The sequence below is a fragment of the Marmota monax genome, unplaced genomic scaffold (assembly GCF_021218885.2).
Source record: "Marmota monax isolate L192 unplaced genomic scaffold, Marmota_monax_Labrador192_F-V1.1 WCK01_AAM20220418_F8-fsc00088, whole genome shotgun sequence".
NCBI lineage: Eukaryota > Metazoa > Chordata > Mammalia > Rodentia > Sciuridae > Marmota > Marmota monax.
In genome coordinates, this window is record NW_026694492.1 from 6224767 (window position 1) to 6244055 (window position 19289).

The following is a 19289-nucleotide window of genomic DNA, read 5'->3' on the forward strand; positions in this document are numbered from 1 at the left end:
AGAATATAAACCTATTAAAATGAAATAGGCAAGAAGGGAGAAATTTATCTCCAGAGCCACCTACTGCCCAAGCAGCGACAGCCTAGTTGAGGTATAGGAGAGGACACGCTGCACAGGGCTTGGCTCTGATGACCACCAAGTGGCGGTATGGAGCAGCAAGAAGAGTGACCCCCATGCTGAGGCTGGCTCCATTAACCATCAAATTCAAACTTTAATCACACTTAAGAAAATATAATTCTCATCCCTCTGGCTTGGAAAGCAATATTTTTTGCTGTTATTACTTTGTTTTGTTTTCCAGTACTGGGGACTGACCTCAGTGGCACTTCACCACTTCACTCAGATCTTTTTTATTTTTTATTTTAAGATAGAGTTTCTCTTAAGTTGCCCAGGCTGGCCTGGAACTTGCAATCCTTCACCTCAGCCTCCCTAGTAGTCGCTATTACAGACATGCACCACCGCACCCAGCATTGAAAAGCAATGTTTTTAGGACCCAATACAAGTTTTGAGCTGATGAAACTAATTACTTATTCCAAGCCCTTCTATAAATTACATAGTGCTGGGCGCAGTGACGCACACCTATAATCCCAGTGGCTCAGGAGGCTGAGGCAGGAGAATCTCAAGTTCAAAGCCAGCCTCAGCAAAAGCAAGGCACTAAGCAACTCAGTGAGATCTTATCTCTAAATAAAATACAAAAAAGGGCTGGGGAAGTGGCTTAGTGGTTAAGAGCCCCTGGGTTCGACCCCCAGTACCAAAAACAAACATCACAATATATTTAAATTATATGGCACACTAACTGGATCTCTTTTCTAAATATTTTACTCTCATGGCCCAGTTTGTGGTACTTTCATAAACAACTCAGTGTAATATGATGAACTAAGGAGCAACCAGATCACAATCTGCTGTGCTATGTATTCACTTGCCAAAATATGGTCCTTAGTCTTCACAAATCAGAAACTATACTTTCTTCCTGGAATTCAAATGGCCTGTCCCAACTCTTGAGAACAGAAGAATAGAACTGGGGGACCTGGTCTGAATGGTGGCTGGCTATATAACTGAACACACTTAAATACCAGCCTCAATGGAGCAGGCAAAAAAAAAAAAAAATTTCCACTTCCTAGAAATTCTTCTAAATAACTCTTCCAATTATCATTTTAAGAGCACTAAGAAAATATTTACAATATTTTAATTTGTATTGTTATGAGGTTGCAAATACTGAGTCAAACAAAATCTGTACCAAGTTAAGTCTAGAATTTTAGAAGTCATTCTTCCATAAGGGATTAGAACCTATTGGAGCTACATTCATTTTACATATCTAGAAGACAAAACAACCCAGTCTCCAACCACTAGGTCACCCAACAAAATGCTCTTACTTACAGACATTGGCAGTGAGTGAGCAGAAAACAGAATGACCACCTCATTCCTCTTCTCAGGTGGGAAATGGTCCAGTTCTTTCAGAATGTGGTCTGCAAAGCACTGTGGGAATCCCAAGAAAGGAGGAAACAGGGAAATAGGAACAAAGAAGTGGAAAGCAAGAAAATATTTCAAAAATAAGAGTTATACCAAAAGTCTCAGAGCAACTCTAAAAAAATCAGAACAGTTTTTTTTTTTTTTTTTAAATGCAAACAGTACAGTCTCTTTGCTTTGGTCCATCATCAAAATGGATCATAACGGTTTGAGGGGCCTGGGGAATTTGATGGGAAACTTCTGAAGCTCACTAATGGCTCCCTGCAAATGAATGCTGTGGATCTGCCTCCCCTCGGGAAGAGCAGGGCACACTTCCAGATGGAAAAGAAACACAGATGGGAAAGAGAAGCTGTTTTAAGGCCTCTCATCTGCTCTGTTAGCAGGAAAACAGCTTACAGGGTCTTTCTTAATCTTCCTTACTTTGGCTTTCAGGCATATTGCATGAAAATACATTAGCTAGAAATAGGAGAGAAATAAGAAAATACTCTTCTATTTTTATGACATCTTCCTCCTGAGTCCAGGATCCTCATGGAGGCAATCTCAACCTTTCTCACACCCTCCCTAACAACAGATGACAGGTGGCACAACCCCCATTAGATGAACAGAGCAGGGAAAAAGATGCTGTGGACGTGAGGCCGTCCAGCCACATCTGGGAACTGGGGCTAGAACACAGGTCCCGCCTACAAACCTCTGTCCACCAGACCAGTTCACTCCCTCCATCTAGCTGGCATTTCCCAATTCACATGGATAGGTGCTGAAATGCCAGATCATAAGAGGCTTTCTTTCATCTCACACTTGAATCATTCTTTATCATTTCACTTATAAAGAAAGTGCTACAAAGGACAGTAACAGGTCAATTGACAAAATTGGAATATGAACAGAAATGAGATAAAATTGAGTATCAATGTTTAAATTCCCTGATGTTGAATGCTGTGTTGCAGTTATGTATGAGAATAGTCCTGGTCTTAGAATGTTTAGGTGTAGAAGGTAGTAACACTCTCAAAATGTTCTGAAAAAATACACATATATGCACAAACATACATAGTCATACACACAGAGCATGCAAATAATAAAGCAAGTAGGATAAATGTTAACAATACATGAATGTAGGCAAAGAGTAGAAGAAAATTCCCTTTCCCTTTTTTTTTTTTTTTTTTTTTTTTTGAGACAGGGTTCTCTATTGCCCAGGCTGGCCACCTACCCCTGGGCTCAAGTGATCCTCCTGCCTCAGTCTCCAGAGCAGCTGGGCTAATAGGTGTATACCACAGCCTGGTTATACTCTTCTTATGCTTATCATTTTTTATAAATCCTTGAGATTATTTCCAAATAAAAAGATTTTTTTAATTGATAAAGGGTCACTTCCCAGCCATACAAATCTGCCTTTGTAAGTATTTTGCTATATGAGTGGTCAGTCAATACTGTAAAAGGTGCAAACTATTCCCTAATGAATATTGAGGTACTATCAATCATTCTAGAACTCTCAAATTTGATAAATAAATACCGTATTACCTAAGAAGACACCTAAAGTTAAGTTTCCCTCTTCAGAATTTATGATTTAACAATAGATTAAATGTGGTAATATTTGATATAAATAAAAACTATACTTTCCGGTGGTCTTTGCAGAGTTTGGAAACTAAGGATGTTTAGAAAGGGTTATTTGGGGGCAACAACCTAGATAAGGAGGCCACTGTGAAGTTTAAGTAGCTTGGGACATAATTTGACTCCAATTACTCCAACAGTGAGATAAATAGCAATATCAGAGATCATAGTAGTAAAATGACTATTTTGAGTAATTATTACCTGTAACAAGTAGAAATGTTTTAGTTTCTTTAAACTATATTTTTAGTTTTAGTTTAATTAAGGGTTTTAGTTTTGTTTTCATTTCCAAAAAAAAATTCCTAACTCATCCAGAGCTCAGTGTTTCTTTCCCTTGCTCAGCTTGCAAAACTGCAAACACGAACATTATACATCATGGCTCATCGCAGTCTCCAAACCATCTTCAACACCAAGGCGTCATGGGCACGTAACGTGCAGCTTAAATCACCTACAGCCCATCTGCGGGATCTTCTGCGCACAGCCCTCTGCAGAATGAAAGAGGCACCGCGGCCCTCAGAGCTTTCAATCACACCATCCAGGAGGGCAGATAAATGCCTCTAAAATTCCCTTTTATTTTATGAACAGAGACTTCCTCAGTTAAGAGACCTTTCCATCTTTCTGCTTCCCCCCTTTTCAAAGGGCTGAATTTTAATGCAAATCTAATTACTCCCTCGATCAGCGCGGGCAGATGCTGTGCAGATCCCTCGGTACTCTGCACCACATGTCGAAGCTGACCTGAAACACCCCTCCCTCCAGCCACAGCCTCCAAGGGCTGCAGTCAGGGATGTGGGGCTCCGGGCAGTGCTGGGTCCTGCCAGGGAACACAGAGCCCTCGGTGACACCCATCCCCATGGGGGCTCCTTCTATTCACCTTTTACTTAAAACTGGAGTTCACCCCCTGAATTAACCCTTTACCAGCCTAAGGGGCCGGGTCTGCTCTGGAGAGAGGGTCTGATTTTAATGATGTCTAGCACCATCTAGTGGTTGTAGATTTTAATTCACGGGGTATTTTGCCAGAGGTCAGAGAATGTTCAAAGAATGGAAAATAAACTGGACAATCTAGAACTACTGACAAAAAACAACAACAAAAAAAAACCCCACTTATTTGTATGAATCAGGGCAATATTTTACCAACTGCCTTCCCATATTTGAAGGACATAAAAGAATAAAATACCAACTCAAAGCTATTTGTTTTAGAATTGTAGTTTAAAATGATTTTCCTAAAATCAAGTACCCATTAATATACGTATTATACATATAAGTTGTACAGGAGAAAGCTGAAACTTCTTAAATCAATGAAACTTTTTTCCATTGAAACATTTTTATTTTCATGTCTCAGAACATGTAGGCATATTAAATTTTTTAAATTTGATATTTTAAAATATTTAGAAAATAAAGGGTTTCAGTTATTGTCAGTAATTCAATCTATGAATGTAAATTAGCCGAAACATGTACAATCTTAAATATTCTTCTGGTCATTGGGAAACACAAAACTCAAAATGTTATTTTGTTATGATTTGAGACTAAGAGCATTAATGTGAAGAAAGAAAAGAGTAGAACTATTTTAATCTTTAAATTTATTTTCTCTTTTCATAATAAATCAGGAATCTAATACTTTCTTTTAAACCCCCGGCATGTAATTTAAGCAAGAGAACAAGAGGCTCAGAAGGACACCACAAACCAAGAAGGGACAAGAACCTGATCACTCCAGAGGCTGGTGATGGGGACTGCTGGCAGTCCTGGCTTACCTGGATGAGGAGGGGATGTGTAGGCCACCTGTCGATAGTGCTCCACTTCATCGTGGGCTTCTTTCCCATCTCATTATAGTACCTGTATATGGCATTTAAGCTGCTCCCTGAAATATAGTAGACATACTTTGATTATTGTGAAAATTTAAAAAGACTAGGAAAGGCAGTAATTAAAAGTTCAAAGTAGGTAACTGCTTCTATACAGAATCCCAGTCTAATTACAATCTTTTCAATACTCTAAAATGCATATAGATTTAACTACCCTGCAAATGAAGGTCACAAGAAAGCAATCAATTTCAACAGACTCTCAAAGATTATTGAGGCCATTTCTAGTGAGAAACGTGATGGTTGGAGATTTATGAAATATAAGCAGTTGTTACTTATCAGGACCAAGTCTTACCATTGAAAGCAGGTTAGAATTTTTTCCCATTATGAGGGTAATCAGTCCCGTTACAGAAAATGTATGGGTGAGGAAGAAAGGAACAAAGAAACCAGCCATTATCCCAGCATGCTAATGCAGTCATTGTTCTGTTCTAACACAATTGTTTTCAGGTATTTTCTTTATAGCTGCTTTGTTTTACAAAGTTATAATACTAGTATGTGTGTGTGTGTGTGTATATATATATTTCTCTTGAGTATTTGTGCATTTTTATTTAATATTATGAGATAAATACTTTCTATGTTACAATGACAGTGTTATCACCACACATCTTCGTGGTATCATAATAAGGTGAGCCACACTTTCTATCAGGACTTTCTCTTTGTATGTGCTGCTACAACATCATTATCCCTAGAATAAGTTAAATGGATACCAAGTCCCTACAGGCAATCTAACAAAATTTGTATTTCTAAGTGGGAGATGAAAAATTGAAACCTACAGGAGGGCAGATGGTGCCAACCAAAGCAACTTTTTCTTGGCCCAGGGAACTGGGCATTGTGGCCAAACTCCAACCCATGAAGCCAATCCTAAGTGGAGCCTCTTCCTCAATCTTAAAATAGGACAAGTTCCAAAATATTTGCTTGCTTCTCATCACTAAGCCAGTGGGTTTTCTAATCATAGGAACTATTAGTCAGTTAGGTTTCCCATTTAAAAGGCTAATCAGAACAGAGCCATATTTTAACTCAAATGTATGGTTAGGATAAGGCTCAACTTTCACAAAAATAAAAAGGTTCAATTTTGTGAGTAGAAAACAGTGAATCAAAAGAATCCCAATTGAGTCCATTCAATGGTCAAAAATAATCTCTAGAAATCAAAAGTAGTTACTACTATATTCATATTGCAAACCAATATTCATATTGCAAACCAATATTTTCAAAAAATATTCCATGTCATTTTCAGTTTCACAAAATACCTGGGTATCATTATTGGATATAATAAAAGGAATTTGGGCTGCTATATTAGCGCATTCCGATTACTCGGAAACAATAAACCAGCAGAAGGGGTAAAAGCAACTGAGAAAAGTGCTTGTGATAGACACCCAAACTATACTGGCTCTGCCACGACAGCTCATGTCTAAAAGACAAAATAGATAAATGACACTCTAGGGCCTCAAAGAATAAATGTGTATCTTAAAGGCTTTCACCCTCAGAGGTAAAGATGTACCTGTCCTTACACACAGATGCACTCAAGAAAAACTGAGTATGTTCTGAAGCTCCAAACACACACACACAAAAAAAGCCAGCTGGAAAACAAAACCAAAAGTCAACCCTTTGTCATAAAAGAACAATCTTCTAAACCTACCTACTTTTGAGAGCAAACATTTATAGATTAAGGTAAATTTTTAAAAACAAAACAGAAGTAGAGCTTAAAAATTCTAAGATCTGACTCATTTCCAATAATATATTACCAAAAAAATTTGAAGTTGAGAAATACATTGTGAAAAGAAATAACAATTCAAATGCTTGAGGGGGCCTGACAGAGGCTCTGGATAAATATTTAAGGCACTCAACAAGCTCTGAATGTTTCTTCTACCAGTAGCCTTTGTTTCTCCCACCAGCAGCCTTTGTTTCTCCTTATAGTTATAGAAATAATAAACATTACTGCCTAAGAGCATTTTGGGAGTAAAAATAAGTGTATTTGTAGGTGACAGTAGGCGTTTTACCTATTAGCAATGACACAGAGATTGCCAAACAACTTGTTCTCCAGCTCCAGTTAAGTACATGGAAACAGCAAGCAGTAACATTTTCTAAAATAAAGAACACTGAGGGAAGTTTGCAAAGGGAATCCAGAACTGGATTTCAGTTTAACTATCAACCAACCATCACTGAATGCAGCACAATAACAACAAAAATACCACTACTGTCCATGCTATATAGGCATCTGCTTTCAAAAGGGAAACAACAATCACCTCTGCTAATTAATATCAGGGTAGCCATAAATACAAGGCTGTATGTGTGCCAGGCACAGGGGCTACTCAGGAGGCTAAGGGATGAGGACCACAAGTTCAAAGCCAGCTTGGGCCATTTAGCAAGACCCTGTCTCAAAATAAAAAAGGACTAAGGGTAGAGCCCCCAGGTTCAATCCCCAGTACCGCCAAAAACATATTTGGAAAAAAAAAAAAAAAAAGAATGTGATGTAAACCTAGAGAGTGGCTTAAGGTTCATTACTGATTCGTTATCTAACTGTATTAAGGCAGTGAACACACACAGCCACCGCCTTCCACCCACCATTTGTAATTCTCAGTTGACCAGCCAATAATTCAAGGAGCAGATGAACCATGAGATTTCAAATGGACTGACCTGAACTCTCATGTTTAAAGGAGACAGGCTGGATTTGCCATTCAAATCTAAGTGATTTATCCTTTTTACGGCACTCAGACTCCCTGGTTAACTTTGCCAGGGTCTTATCCACCTGCCCATTGTCAAAAAAACACCCCTTGGAATGAGACAGTCATCATTACCTGAAGTACATGTATGAAGACACAAATGGTGTGACTATTCTTTGTGTACAACCAGAGACATGAAAAACTGTGCTCTATATGTGTAATATGAACTGAAATGCATTCTGCTGTTATACATAACAAATTAGAATAAATAAATTTTAAAAAGCCACCCTTACCAGTGGTAGAGCAGCTGTACTGTGGATACTGTGTGAAAGCAATGGCCCTTTCTAGTCCATCTCTCTCCATCTCGTCAATTGCTTCTTCTGTTAAAGGATGGACGTACCGGAATCCAATATAGTATTTGTGAGGAGCTATTAGGAAGCACAAGTGGAAAGGAGAAAGTATTAATCTTTATATAGATTCTTTAGAGTCACCAAACACAATGTAGTGCCCAGAACAAAGAACAGTGAATGTAATGTCCTATGATGCTGATAATGTGGGCAAGTTTAGAATATTCCTGGGATCTTAATTATTCTTCAGCTGGTACACAGACTTTCGGTCACTATTCTCTAAGATCAACCGCCTACCCATACACCTTTACTTAGTATGATGGTTTTTAAAATTCATACTTCTGTTCCTAATTGTTGGCTCAGAAAAGAGAGATTCAAGAAAAGGGAGGAAAAACTAGCACTTGTTCTTGTTCTTAAAGTGTCAACTCTTGCACACTAGACACTGGAGGAGACACTCTGCTCCCCCCACCCCCCAACACACACACACTTAAACTCCATTTATTAGATAGGGAAACAGAGATGCTGAAAGTTCACTGACCTGTCCAAAACCATACGTGGTGGGCAGTAGAGCTGGAATTGTAACCCGAGTCCCCCATTCCAAAGCCCATCTCCTTCTACATCCCATCTGTTCCCATTACCCACTTCCCTGAGCCCCAGGTCACCCACTTTATTAAACAAATGCAAAAGCACTGAGAGTCATATTAAAAGTTCATTGATAACATACATAAACACTGCTTAAGTTAGAGGCATCAAGTGAGATGTACAGTAATTGTTTGTGGCCCTAAAATGGCCTGAGTCTGCATCTGTGTTCCTTCTTCCTCTGTGGTTTCACCAATTCCCCTTTCTATCTTCTTTATCCTCCTGCATTCCAAAGGCAGTCATATTACATAAATATTCAGGCATTCATAAAATCATAAAACTGAAAGCTTCCTAAAGTCACCTGGTCTCGCTGCATTGCCTTTCATGAGATTATACAAAACTAACACTCAAGAATGATATTGAGCATACACTATACAAACGTCAAGGAATAACAGAACTCAGATTATGTTAGAACCCAGATTATGTTATTTTTCAAAGTATTTGCAGGGACTGCAATGAAGAACATGACACAAAATTTCCACTAGAAACAATTAGGTTAAAAGTGAAAGAAAAGATAAAGAATGTATCCTATATATACATGGATGTACACATGGGCAATATCCTTCATAACTTGACCCAGGGAACTATGAAATAATGGAACATGTTACCAAGGGCAGAAACAAGATGTCAATGGTCGTGTGTGTGTGTGTGTGTGTGTGTGTAAGAATGGTCTGATTCAGTATTCTTGTGCTAGAGACTGCAAAAAAAAGAGGAAGGAAGGATATAAACGGAATCATTTTCAACTGTCAGTTCCTTCTAGGCCACAAATTTTATGTTCTCTTGTATAAAATAGATGAATTGTAGTTAAAACACCCCAGGGGACACAACCCTATAAGCAAATTTCAAAGGACCAACTGTTCGACAATTATGTGCTTCATTTTTAAAATTATCAAACATCACAAAACCTTCAAGTTCATTTCTAGGCAACCCTTGGCTCTCAGTGCTGAGGTTTAGCAAGCCAGAGGAAACAGCTTTCTAATCTACTTGGAGACAATACAATTAGCAGATTGACAGAGTGAGCTCCCCAGATGCTGCAGGTCAACCAGTTTCTCACATTGACTTTTCACCTGTCCAGTGTTTGAAAAGTGCAGTCTAAATGCCTGGGGTCTGGGAGTTTCCCAAATAGTGCAGACTAAGAGGGTTGAGAGACTGTTCTTGCAGATAAAGTCAGGGTGGTGACCATGTTTTTAAATGAGACAGAGTAAAATACTCTGGAAAGAACAGATAATATTTTCTAAAGGTCTACAAACACATATTTAGAAAAAGTGGCCATGCACCCTGACTTGGCCTAGCCTGAAGAGCCAACAAGCAATGTTCATGAGGGTCCCTGCTGTCATAATGAATGTCTTACAGTTGGCTATCCCTGGCAGGACACAGGGAGGGGAAGGAGCCTCTCAGACATTAACCAGCACCACATTTGGTGGGCACCACACCTGGCCAGAGTGATGGCTAAGCACACAACTCACTGGCCTGGCCTAGTCTGCCTCAAAATGGACATACTTTGGAGGGAACTATAAGAAGAAAGGAAAATGGGATTTTTAAACAGTAAAACTTCATTAATTTAGGATGTACAATAGTTCCCCTGTGGGACATGATCCTTTAGAAGAAGGGTCTGAAACATGTAGCATGATGCTTTTTAATTTGCATCAGATGGTAAACTCTGGGCCAATGGTGAGAAATAAAAACTCACATTTAGTGAATTTTGGCCACATACCATGCAAATGTCTTTTAGGATTATCTCATTTAATTTTCACAATGACCCAAGGAGTGGATTCTGCTACCTCCCTTTCAGAAAGGGGGCTTAGTGAGGTAAGCAAACTGCCTGAAGTCACACACCAGGAGGAAGCAGCAGGGCCACCTGACCCAGATCCCAACCCCCTACCCACTGTGTTCTCAGCTTCATTAAAAGCAGTCGCTGCCCACATAAGCAAACTATAATTTTTAAAAACATATTTTAGACTTAGACTTTTCATCCTATGAATATACTTCTCACCTGTGTCATCTATGTTCTACATGATTATACTGCCCTGTAATTATGTGAAACCATATCCCTTGCTATAACTCACTATATCGGGTAATTATTCAATTCTATGCAAAACCAGTGCAAATCTCAAAAATTTCCATTCTGGCCACCAAGCAACAACCATGTCCCTAAAAAATGACAGTGTGAAAGATTTTTATCTGTTTACAATCATGTTTTCTTGCTTCAAGATTTCTTAGTAGAAATAAACAAAAAGACATAGTTCAAAGGTCAACTTTATAATTGTGTAGAAAAGAAGGGAGGATGTCTTAGTCATTTTCTGTTGTCACAACTAAATACCACAGACTGAGTAATTTTTATAGACTAGGAGTTCATTTGGCACAGTTCTGGAGGCTGGAAAGCCCAAGAGCAAGGCACCAGCATTGGGCAAGGGCCCTCTTGCAGCATAGTGACATGGCAGAGGGCACTACATGGCAAGACAGAACAAGCATGCTAGCGCAGATCTGTCTTCTTTTTTAAATTTTTTAGTTGTACATGGACACAATCCCTTTTATTTATTTATTTATTTTGGGGTACCAGGGATTGAACTCAGGGGCACTCCGACCACTAAGCTACATCCGCAGCCCTATTTTGAATTTAATTTAGAGACAGGGTCTCACTGAGTTGCTTAGCGCCTCGCTTTTGCTGAAGCTGCATTGAACTCACAATCCTCCTGCCTCAGCCTCCCAACCCCTGGGATTACAGGCATGTTCCAGTCCGCCCGGCTTATTTATTTATTTTCATGTGGAGCCGAGGATGGAATCAGTGCCTCACACATGCGAGGCAAGTGCTCTACCACTGAGCCACAACCCCAGCTCTCTCCTCTTCTTCTTATAAAGCCACTATTGCCATCATAGGTGTCCCAGCCTCCTGATCTCATCTAACCTTAAGAGCCCAACTCCAAATGTCATTGACATATGAATTCTGGGATTATTTCCAATACATAAACTTTGGGGGACACTAGAGAAAGAAAACTTGAGAAACATGAAAGAGGAACAGAAGGGACGGAACTGACTGTTGGTTCCTCTAAAAGGCACTGGGTTCGGCTTAGTGTGCACTCATTGAAGTGCAAGTAAAAGGACAGGGAGCCTACTTCTGGACAATCTGGAGAGCCACATAGCCCCGTTTAGTGATTTTCTTGGTCTTCATTGCAAAACTCCCCCACCAAGCTTTGAAGCCTACACACTATTTCATTTATCTTACATTCATACTCTGTGCTGATCAGCCCGCACACATTTTGTGTACCATCTCTACAATAAGTCTCCAAAAGATTTTCTCTCTGCTTCATAAGAAGACTGCCTGAAGCAGCAAGGTCTCACTGAACTGGAAGCTTCTTATAAATAGAAACCACGGTTTTCAATTCGGAATAGCAGCACTAAACAATGCGTAGCATTCAATAGGCTGCTGTGGAATGAACGAATGGGTGGTCTTGGCCTATGTTCAACACCACTGCCATACCCCAAAGCAGGCCCACTAACATGATAGGTGTGGTCATCCAACATGGTTTAAGTGGCTTGCCAACCGTGGGCCACAGAGAATAGTGATTTGCCAAAATGGTCACCAATACCAACACCCACCCAGGACCAGGACCCTAGATGAGCTTCCGAGATCCAGAGAAATCTAAAGCATTCCCAAGAGAAGTAACCTTCTGCCTCTGTGAAAACCACCAGGAAAGTTAGCTCCATGAAGGTAACACATAGCTCACTTGCTCGTCTGTTGCTCAGCATTGTGTGTGACCCGCGGCCAGTGCTTACGCACACCTGGTGGCTGGTTGTTGGATGGATGTGGGAATTCATGGATGAAAGAGTGGCTGTGTAAGTAGGGAAATGAATGGAATGAGCAAAAGAGGAAAGACAGTTTCCTGCCACATTAGGAGTGAGTGTAATGGGACAAGCCAGCTGACTCAGGCTCCATAAATACCTGAAACTTAGGCCCACACTTCCAATAAAGAGTAGTGAACTTTTTAAAGTAAGACTCTAAAAGATAGAACACTTAATCCCTGTTTTTTCAAAACCACTTTCACATTTTGATTATGTAAGCATGAAGTGGACATTATTATCCTTTGATGCCTACCAAAGCAGAGAACGATTAATCCCAGAATTTACAAGCTTGTAACTTCCTGTCTTTGCATAACATAGACACACATTAAAATGATCAGACATTTGATACTGAGTGGAACATTGGTTCAATCCAGGTCATTCTGTGGGAACTCTGCCCAGCCAACCAGTGAGACTGAGGCAAAAGGTGGCTTGATCGGTTTGGACAAATCACAGAAACCAAAGTGGAAGGAGAGGTGGGAAGGATGCTCTTCCATCTGGTTTCCTTTCTCTAGTCTGACATCTCTATTAGGGGTCTTGATGTTGATGGGTACCATAGTAACATGTAAACAAAAAAAATGGCACCTTTCTGCCTCTTTTTTCTACTAAATAAGCTGCAAACCTGATTCACACTAAACCTTTTATGATGATAAAGTGTTAATAATGAGGGGCTGGGGATGTGGCTCAAGCGGTAGCACGCTTGCCTGGCATGCGTGCGGCCCAGGTTCGATCCTCAGCACCACATATAAACAAAGATGCTGTGTCCTCCGAAAACTAAAAAATAAATATTAAAGTTCTCTCTCTCTCTCTCTCTCTCTCTCTCTCTCTCTCATTATTAACACTTTTTTTTTTGAGAGAGAGTTTGTTCTCTACCAAATAGGAGTAAATGGAGAGCAGCCAAGTTTTCTTCCACTAACATTTAAAAAGATGCACTGTGGCATCTGTGGCTGAACTGTATAAGAAATGCCCTTGAGCCACAGCGGCAGGCAGGACGCAACCTAATATTCAGAAGCACGATTGAACAATTTTCCAAGTGAAATGCTCTGCTAAGGGACTAGAAACCTTTGTCCCTTCGTACAATGGGAAATGGTGGATTCTGAGAGCAATTCAAGTTGATGCTCAATGATTTCTCCTCAGAGAGGGGAATACTCCTTTTGGTCCTGCCTAATGGGGGCTAATTTGCCTTGAGAGTCTCCACAGTGTCACACTCCTGTCCTGAGTCCTGAAGCCCTAAAATGTATCTACAATGAATGTATTTCCTGTGTCCTAATACGAACATTTTTTTTGCAATATTAACACGTCTCTTATTGGTCCACATCTACAATAGATGATGTCTTAAAATTAATTGCCAGTATTTTGTGTTTCTCAGTATTGTACAGAAATAATGGTGTATCCTGCATTGAGTGAGTCTTGGATGCGATTCAACATGGCACTTGTGGTTCATTTGTGCATTTGGTGTCTCATTCTGTACACGATTGTTCTGCTTAAAAGTTCTCAAAGGGCAGTCACCAGATGTGTACAATCCTCTTTTTAGTTCCATGTCCAATGTGCCACTTTGATATCTGCCAATGGTGCTGCTGCTGAGAGCTGAAAGCAGTCACTGAATGCTGCTTAGTGTCTCATGGCTTCAGTGGAAGGTGCTAATTCTGCTCTCGATGTTGATCTAATTATCTATCCAAACAGAAAGAAAGGGCCACAGCAGCAGCTCAATCCATTTCTGAAGGACTTCTTTCCAATACAATGATACATGCATTTTTTATTCATGTTGCTTCTGCCTTATAATCTAGCTATGTAACACCTTGAACCTCCTTTTGAAACTCATGGTACAAATTTTCCGCTTTTTCCTTTGTAACATAGAAAGTAATGGAAAGGCTCTAAAGTGCAAGGGTAATGACTTGAGAACTCAGTTAAGTGATCATATATTATGCAGAAACTTACAAATCTAGAGTGACCAATACACACATCAGCACTGCATCCAGTACTATTTTGAATTTCATAACTACTTTGAAATAACAAGCCTAGCATTATGTTAATGAAGAAACAGTGTACCTGTGTTAGGGGACAACTCATCCAGCAGTTTCACCATGCCTTCTCCTTGCTTGGAAGTCCACATCTTGATGGGGGATCCACCTCCAATCCTGCGATACTGTTCTTGAATTTTGGGGGTTCGGCGTTTGGCGATGAATGGTGCCAGCTTACTAAACCATTTAACATGTAGGTAAGTGGATTTTATTCCACCTTAGCAACCTGAGAAATATTTTCTACTCAATAAAGATAAACAAAAATTTAAGACAAACCTAACAAGGTCAAGCCTTTATAAATAAAAGCTTGAGGTCACTGACAACAGCTAGTTCTTTGGACAGAGAACAGAGAGCTGAAGCTAGATGTTCTCTAAGGAATAATCACCTCTGCTCTCTACTAGTTGTTCTAGCAGCACACCTGGAAGATTCAGGACTCCTGACATCCACGCAGAGAGCCCTGGATCCTTACTAGCTACTATCTTATATATTGATTTTGTACTTAACAAGAATTAGTATATAAAATACAGGAAGTATATATTGCTCTTAATTTAACAAAATGAATGTTAATTTATAGATATGTACTTATAAATATGATCAATGATGTGTGCAAAAAATATGTACATTGCAACACTGTAAACAACTTAATTGTCTATGAGTGAAGCACAAGCCTAGCATTATGTTAATTTTAAACAGTCATTTTAAAAAATGAGCTAGATCTATATATTATGATATAAAACAAAATACAGTGCTAAATTTTTTAAAAAATAGCAAAGTGACAAATAATGTTCATAAGTACATTCACATTTGTGTAACAAAGTTGGGGGAAGATATTTACAGATACACACACACACACACACACACACTCAGCTATGCATTGACTATTTCTGGATGTTTACCTCTGGGCAGGAAACTGGGAGGCTGGAGTTCAAGGAAAAGGGACACTTACTTTGTACCATCAATATATTTATACTATTTACATTTTTAAATCATATTTATGTATGTTTCACTGCAAAACCTATTTTAAAAGGAAAGAAGGACATAGGAAAGGAAGAATGAAAGAGAGAAGGAGAATAGCAGTAATCCATATTCAAATACAAAAGAATAATCATCATTGCTTCTCTGAGTGTTAATCAGCCGTTACGTGCCAAGTACAAATATATCTTTAAAAATCTTTAAAGGTACTTCCATTGTGTCAAGACAACTGCAATTTCCAGGGCTCTGGGGAGGAGAGGGCTCAAGCAGAATGCTCACTAACTAGCTTCCACCCTATTAGTTCTTTCTGTATCACATCTTCTGAGTTCCTAAAGACGGAATGCTGCTGTTCTAACCACTACTAGATATGTATTGAAACTCTTCAATTTTTTCAAACTCCAGAGCTGAGGTACATGTAAAGCCAAATGCATTGCATATGTTTTTAAAAGCGCAGGGGTTTATACATATCTTACTTTTGAATAGGAAGTGTCATGAGGTCTCGGTCCAAGAAGAGCCTCAGAAGGAAGTCATGAACGTCTCCAAGAGTTTCGGGGCCTCCCATGTTTAGCATTAATATTCCGGTTTTTGGCTTCCTATATAAAATAAAATGCAACAATTCATTTGTCACACATTTTATTTTCCTCTAGGACATACTTGATTCAGCTAACAAACTCTCAACTGGATCCAAATGGAAAATCTACAGACCTTTTTGCTGCTACCCCATGGTTGCCTATTTGGGGACATAACGGGCCTCCACTTCTCCATTTTCCCAGCTCAGACTCTGACCTGCGTCTCTTAGCTCCATCCATTGCTCTTAACTGGGCTCAAATGTTTCCCTTTTAACCTGTCAGCCCTAAACAAAGATCTGATTCTTTAGGGACTGAGAGTCAAAGTAGAAATATAGCATTGTCCTGAGGTTGAAGAATCTGTACATGTCAGAGCCTTTATAGACATACAGTTCTCAACCTCCCCAAATTTCAGGTTTTCACATGTGCTAAATAGAAGTCAAAAGTTGTTTTGAGAATTCAGTGCTCAAGTACTGAGTTACTTAGCATAATCTGGAACATAATAAATCTGATACAGAGAAGGATTCCCATGTAACTTTAAACCTCCAAAGTACAGCATAAGACCATCTCTCACTCATTTATCTGCTCACTTTTGTGAATTATAAAATGAGTCCTGACTACAATTACTTTTTGCTACTCTGCTTCCTTTTCCACTGCCTGCCTTTACTCTTTCTTCCATGACCCCTGCTATGATAAACTGTATTTCTCACTCTATGCTTACCTTCCCTGAAAATCCACTGCTTAGAGAATTCCTGGAAAAAAATGTCACTAACATTTAAGTTAGTCCAAAGCTAAAGAATCAAGCATTGCATAAGTAGGAAGAAGCAAAAATAAAGTAAAAGTTGTTAACAAATGTTTTAAGTCAAGTAGCTTCAGGAAAATTGGAAAAAAAAAAAAAAAAAAACAGAAGTACTATACAGAAAAAAAAAAAATAGACTTCTAAATCCCACACAGCGCTGGAGCCTACGCGGCCTGAAGTCAGTCCAACTGGGAGTTCTCTACTCCTAATCCCTGCCAGGGGCAAGGTAAAGCTCAGGGCTAACTGTCTGTCTCCATGTGCTCTGGGAACCACCAAAGACCATGACTAGAGAGACCCAGAACTAGAAGGTCAGGGTCTGAGCTGGACCAGGAGAATTGGGGGCCTTGCATGCCCCCATGAATGAAGAGCCATGTGATGGCAATGAAGAAAATAAGGAACAGGAGTGTTTCTTCCGTTTGTTTCCCTTTTCTTTTTAAAATTCAAATATATCTATGGATTCACCTGTTCAGAACATCTCATAGAAATGGAAATACAACTGTTTCTGATTTCTTTCCCTTAGCATAAAATGTCCAAGGTTAATCCATGTTGCAGGAAAGAATCAGTACTTCACTGCTGTTTATTGCTGAATAATATCCTATTGTATGGCTGTATCCTCCATTTATTCCTGATAAAGCAGCTGAGAAATAGCCAGCAGAAGTTTATCTAAGTGCCATTATTATAAATGGTGAGGGGCCCACTTCCTAAACCTAACATGGGGCCACCTCTGGCTCCCACAGCAGTAAACCAACCCTGCTGAGATGGTTCTCTTTTGGAAGACTGTTCTTAATGTGTTCTGAAAGTAATGATATTACAATTACATCTTAACAGCAGTTTTAAACAACTTTAACAACATTTGGCAATAACATTAGGGAGAAGCATGTGTCAAATTTATACAGGTGGAAACTACTTTCTTGATCAAACACACTGTAGGTGAATGAGATGGAAATCTGAATTCTCAGCTCAGACTTTAGAGTAAGAACCAATTAACAGGGAAAGGGGAGATGCAGCATTACAAGGAAGTCGGGGATTTTCTAATTTAGAACCCATTATAAAAATTAACTAAGATCACTTTTTATATAATTGTCTTGGACCAGGGTTTCTCAATCTCTGCACTCTTGACATTTTGGGCCAGATAATCCTTTGCTGTGGTGGACTGTCCTATGCAATGTAGCATGTTTTGTAACTCCCTGCCCTCTACCTAGTAGACGGCAACAGTACATACCCTACCCCAGTATGACAACCAAAAATGTCTCCAGACAATGCCAAATTTGTCCTCAGAGGGATAAAATGTCCTCAATCACATTTATAACCACTATCTTAGAAAAAAGAGCTTAACCCTCTTTTGACTGAACCAAGTGATGACACTTGGTTCATTAAAGATGTCATTATTATAGAACTTTTCCATATAGAAGTCCTATTACTAAATTAACTGTGGTATGGTTTTCTTTTCTTGCTACCTCAAACTTCCAGAAGCATCATTTTGTGAGACTAATATGCCTTTAATCTTTATATTTAGACCACCAGTCTTCTCCTGGGATCCTGTCTTTCACCCTCAAAATCTGTGACTCACAATAAATTAAGTGCATTTTCCCATGGATTGCTGCCAGTTAAAAGATTACTGGTTAAGAAACCCCAGGCTAAAAGACTTACCTAAGCCACAGAGGTTATCAATGCGCAAACGGGATTTAGAACTGTGTTTTTCATCTATAACACCTGAGCTCAGAACAAGAGTGGCTTAAAAGCGGATGTCACTCTGCCCTGCTCATGATTTTGCAGACCCATGTTGATCTTAAACATGAAAGAGATGCACATGATTTGAAAATGCCCAAATACACATGCACTTAATTCAAAACTGTGTTGTGCATGATGAATGGCGTATTAGTAAGCCCTAGTCGGACTCTGCTCTATTCCAGAAAGTGAAGTGCAAAGCTTTAGTCAAGGGTCTCCGTCTCTTCTCCCCTCCAGACAGAGCACACCTGAGACCAAGGTCTGACTGGTCGAGTTCCCTCTGTTTAAACATAAAACTGTATGCAGCAAAACATATTTGAAAGGTTTAAATGTTTTGCCATTCTTATATTCTGGGACTCTCAAAATATAAGGGTTTTCTTTTGAACTACTAAATGGACATACTAGGAACTTAATCTCATCAATTAATAAAGAAAATAATAATTTTATCCTACTATATATAATCAGCATTAAGGAAAGGAAACAAATTCCAAATCCTAAATTAAACCTTCAAGATGTAACTGACCTGTGGATCTCGGCCACCTAGAGAACAGCCTGTAGTTTTACAAGATCTGCACCAAATCTGCACACACACACATATACACTGCCTGTTTTGGGAAATAGAAATTTTACTGTAACACAGTTCCAATCATGTGTTCATATATTATTTTTGTTCTCACATTGCAACAGCAGAGGTGCAGAGCAGTGAAGAGATGATATGGCCTGCACGCCTAAAAAAATTTATTACCTAAACCTTTACAGAACAAGTCTGCCAACCCCTAATCTAAAATAGCATTATCTAGTATGGTT

At 39.2% G+C, this 19289-nt stretch overlaps 1 protein-coding gene across 2 annotated transcripts in view; it reads right to left on the reverse strand.

Annotated features, from left to right (window-relative positions):
- Nucleotides 1-19289, reverse strand: part of Fech (ferrochelatase) — a 33352-nt gene that overhangs the window by 7671 nt on the left and 6392 nt on the right. For both annotated transcript variants that reach the window (XM_046419454.2, XM_058571350.1), the window contains 5 exons: nucleotides 15863-15982; nucleotides 14446-14594; nucleotides 7867-8001; nucleotides 4809-4915; nucleotides 1375-1473 (listed from right to left, as the gene is read on the reverse strand). In XM_046419454.2, coding sequence (XP_046275410.1) covers nucleotides 1375-1473; nucleotides 4809-4915; nucleotides 7867-8001; nucleotides 14446-14594; nucleotides 15863-15982 — 610 coding nt within the window. The remainder of the gene's footprint in view (nucleotides 1-1374; nucleotides 1474-4808; nucleotides 4916-7866; nucleotides 8002-14445; nucleotides 14595-15862; nucleotides 15983-19289) is intronic.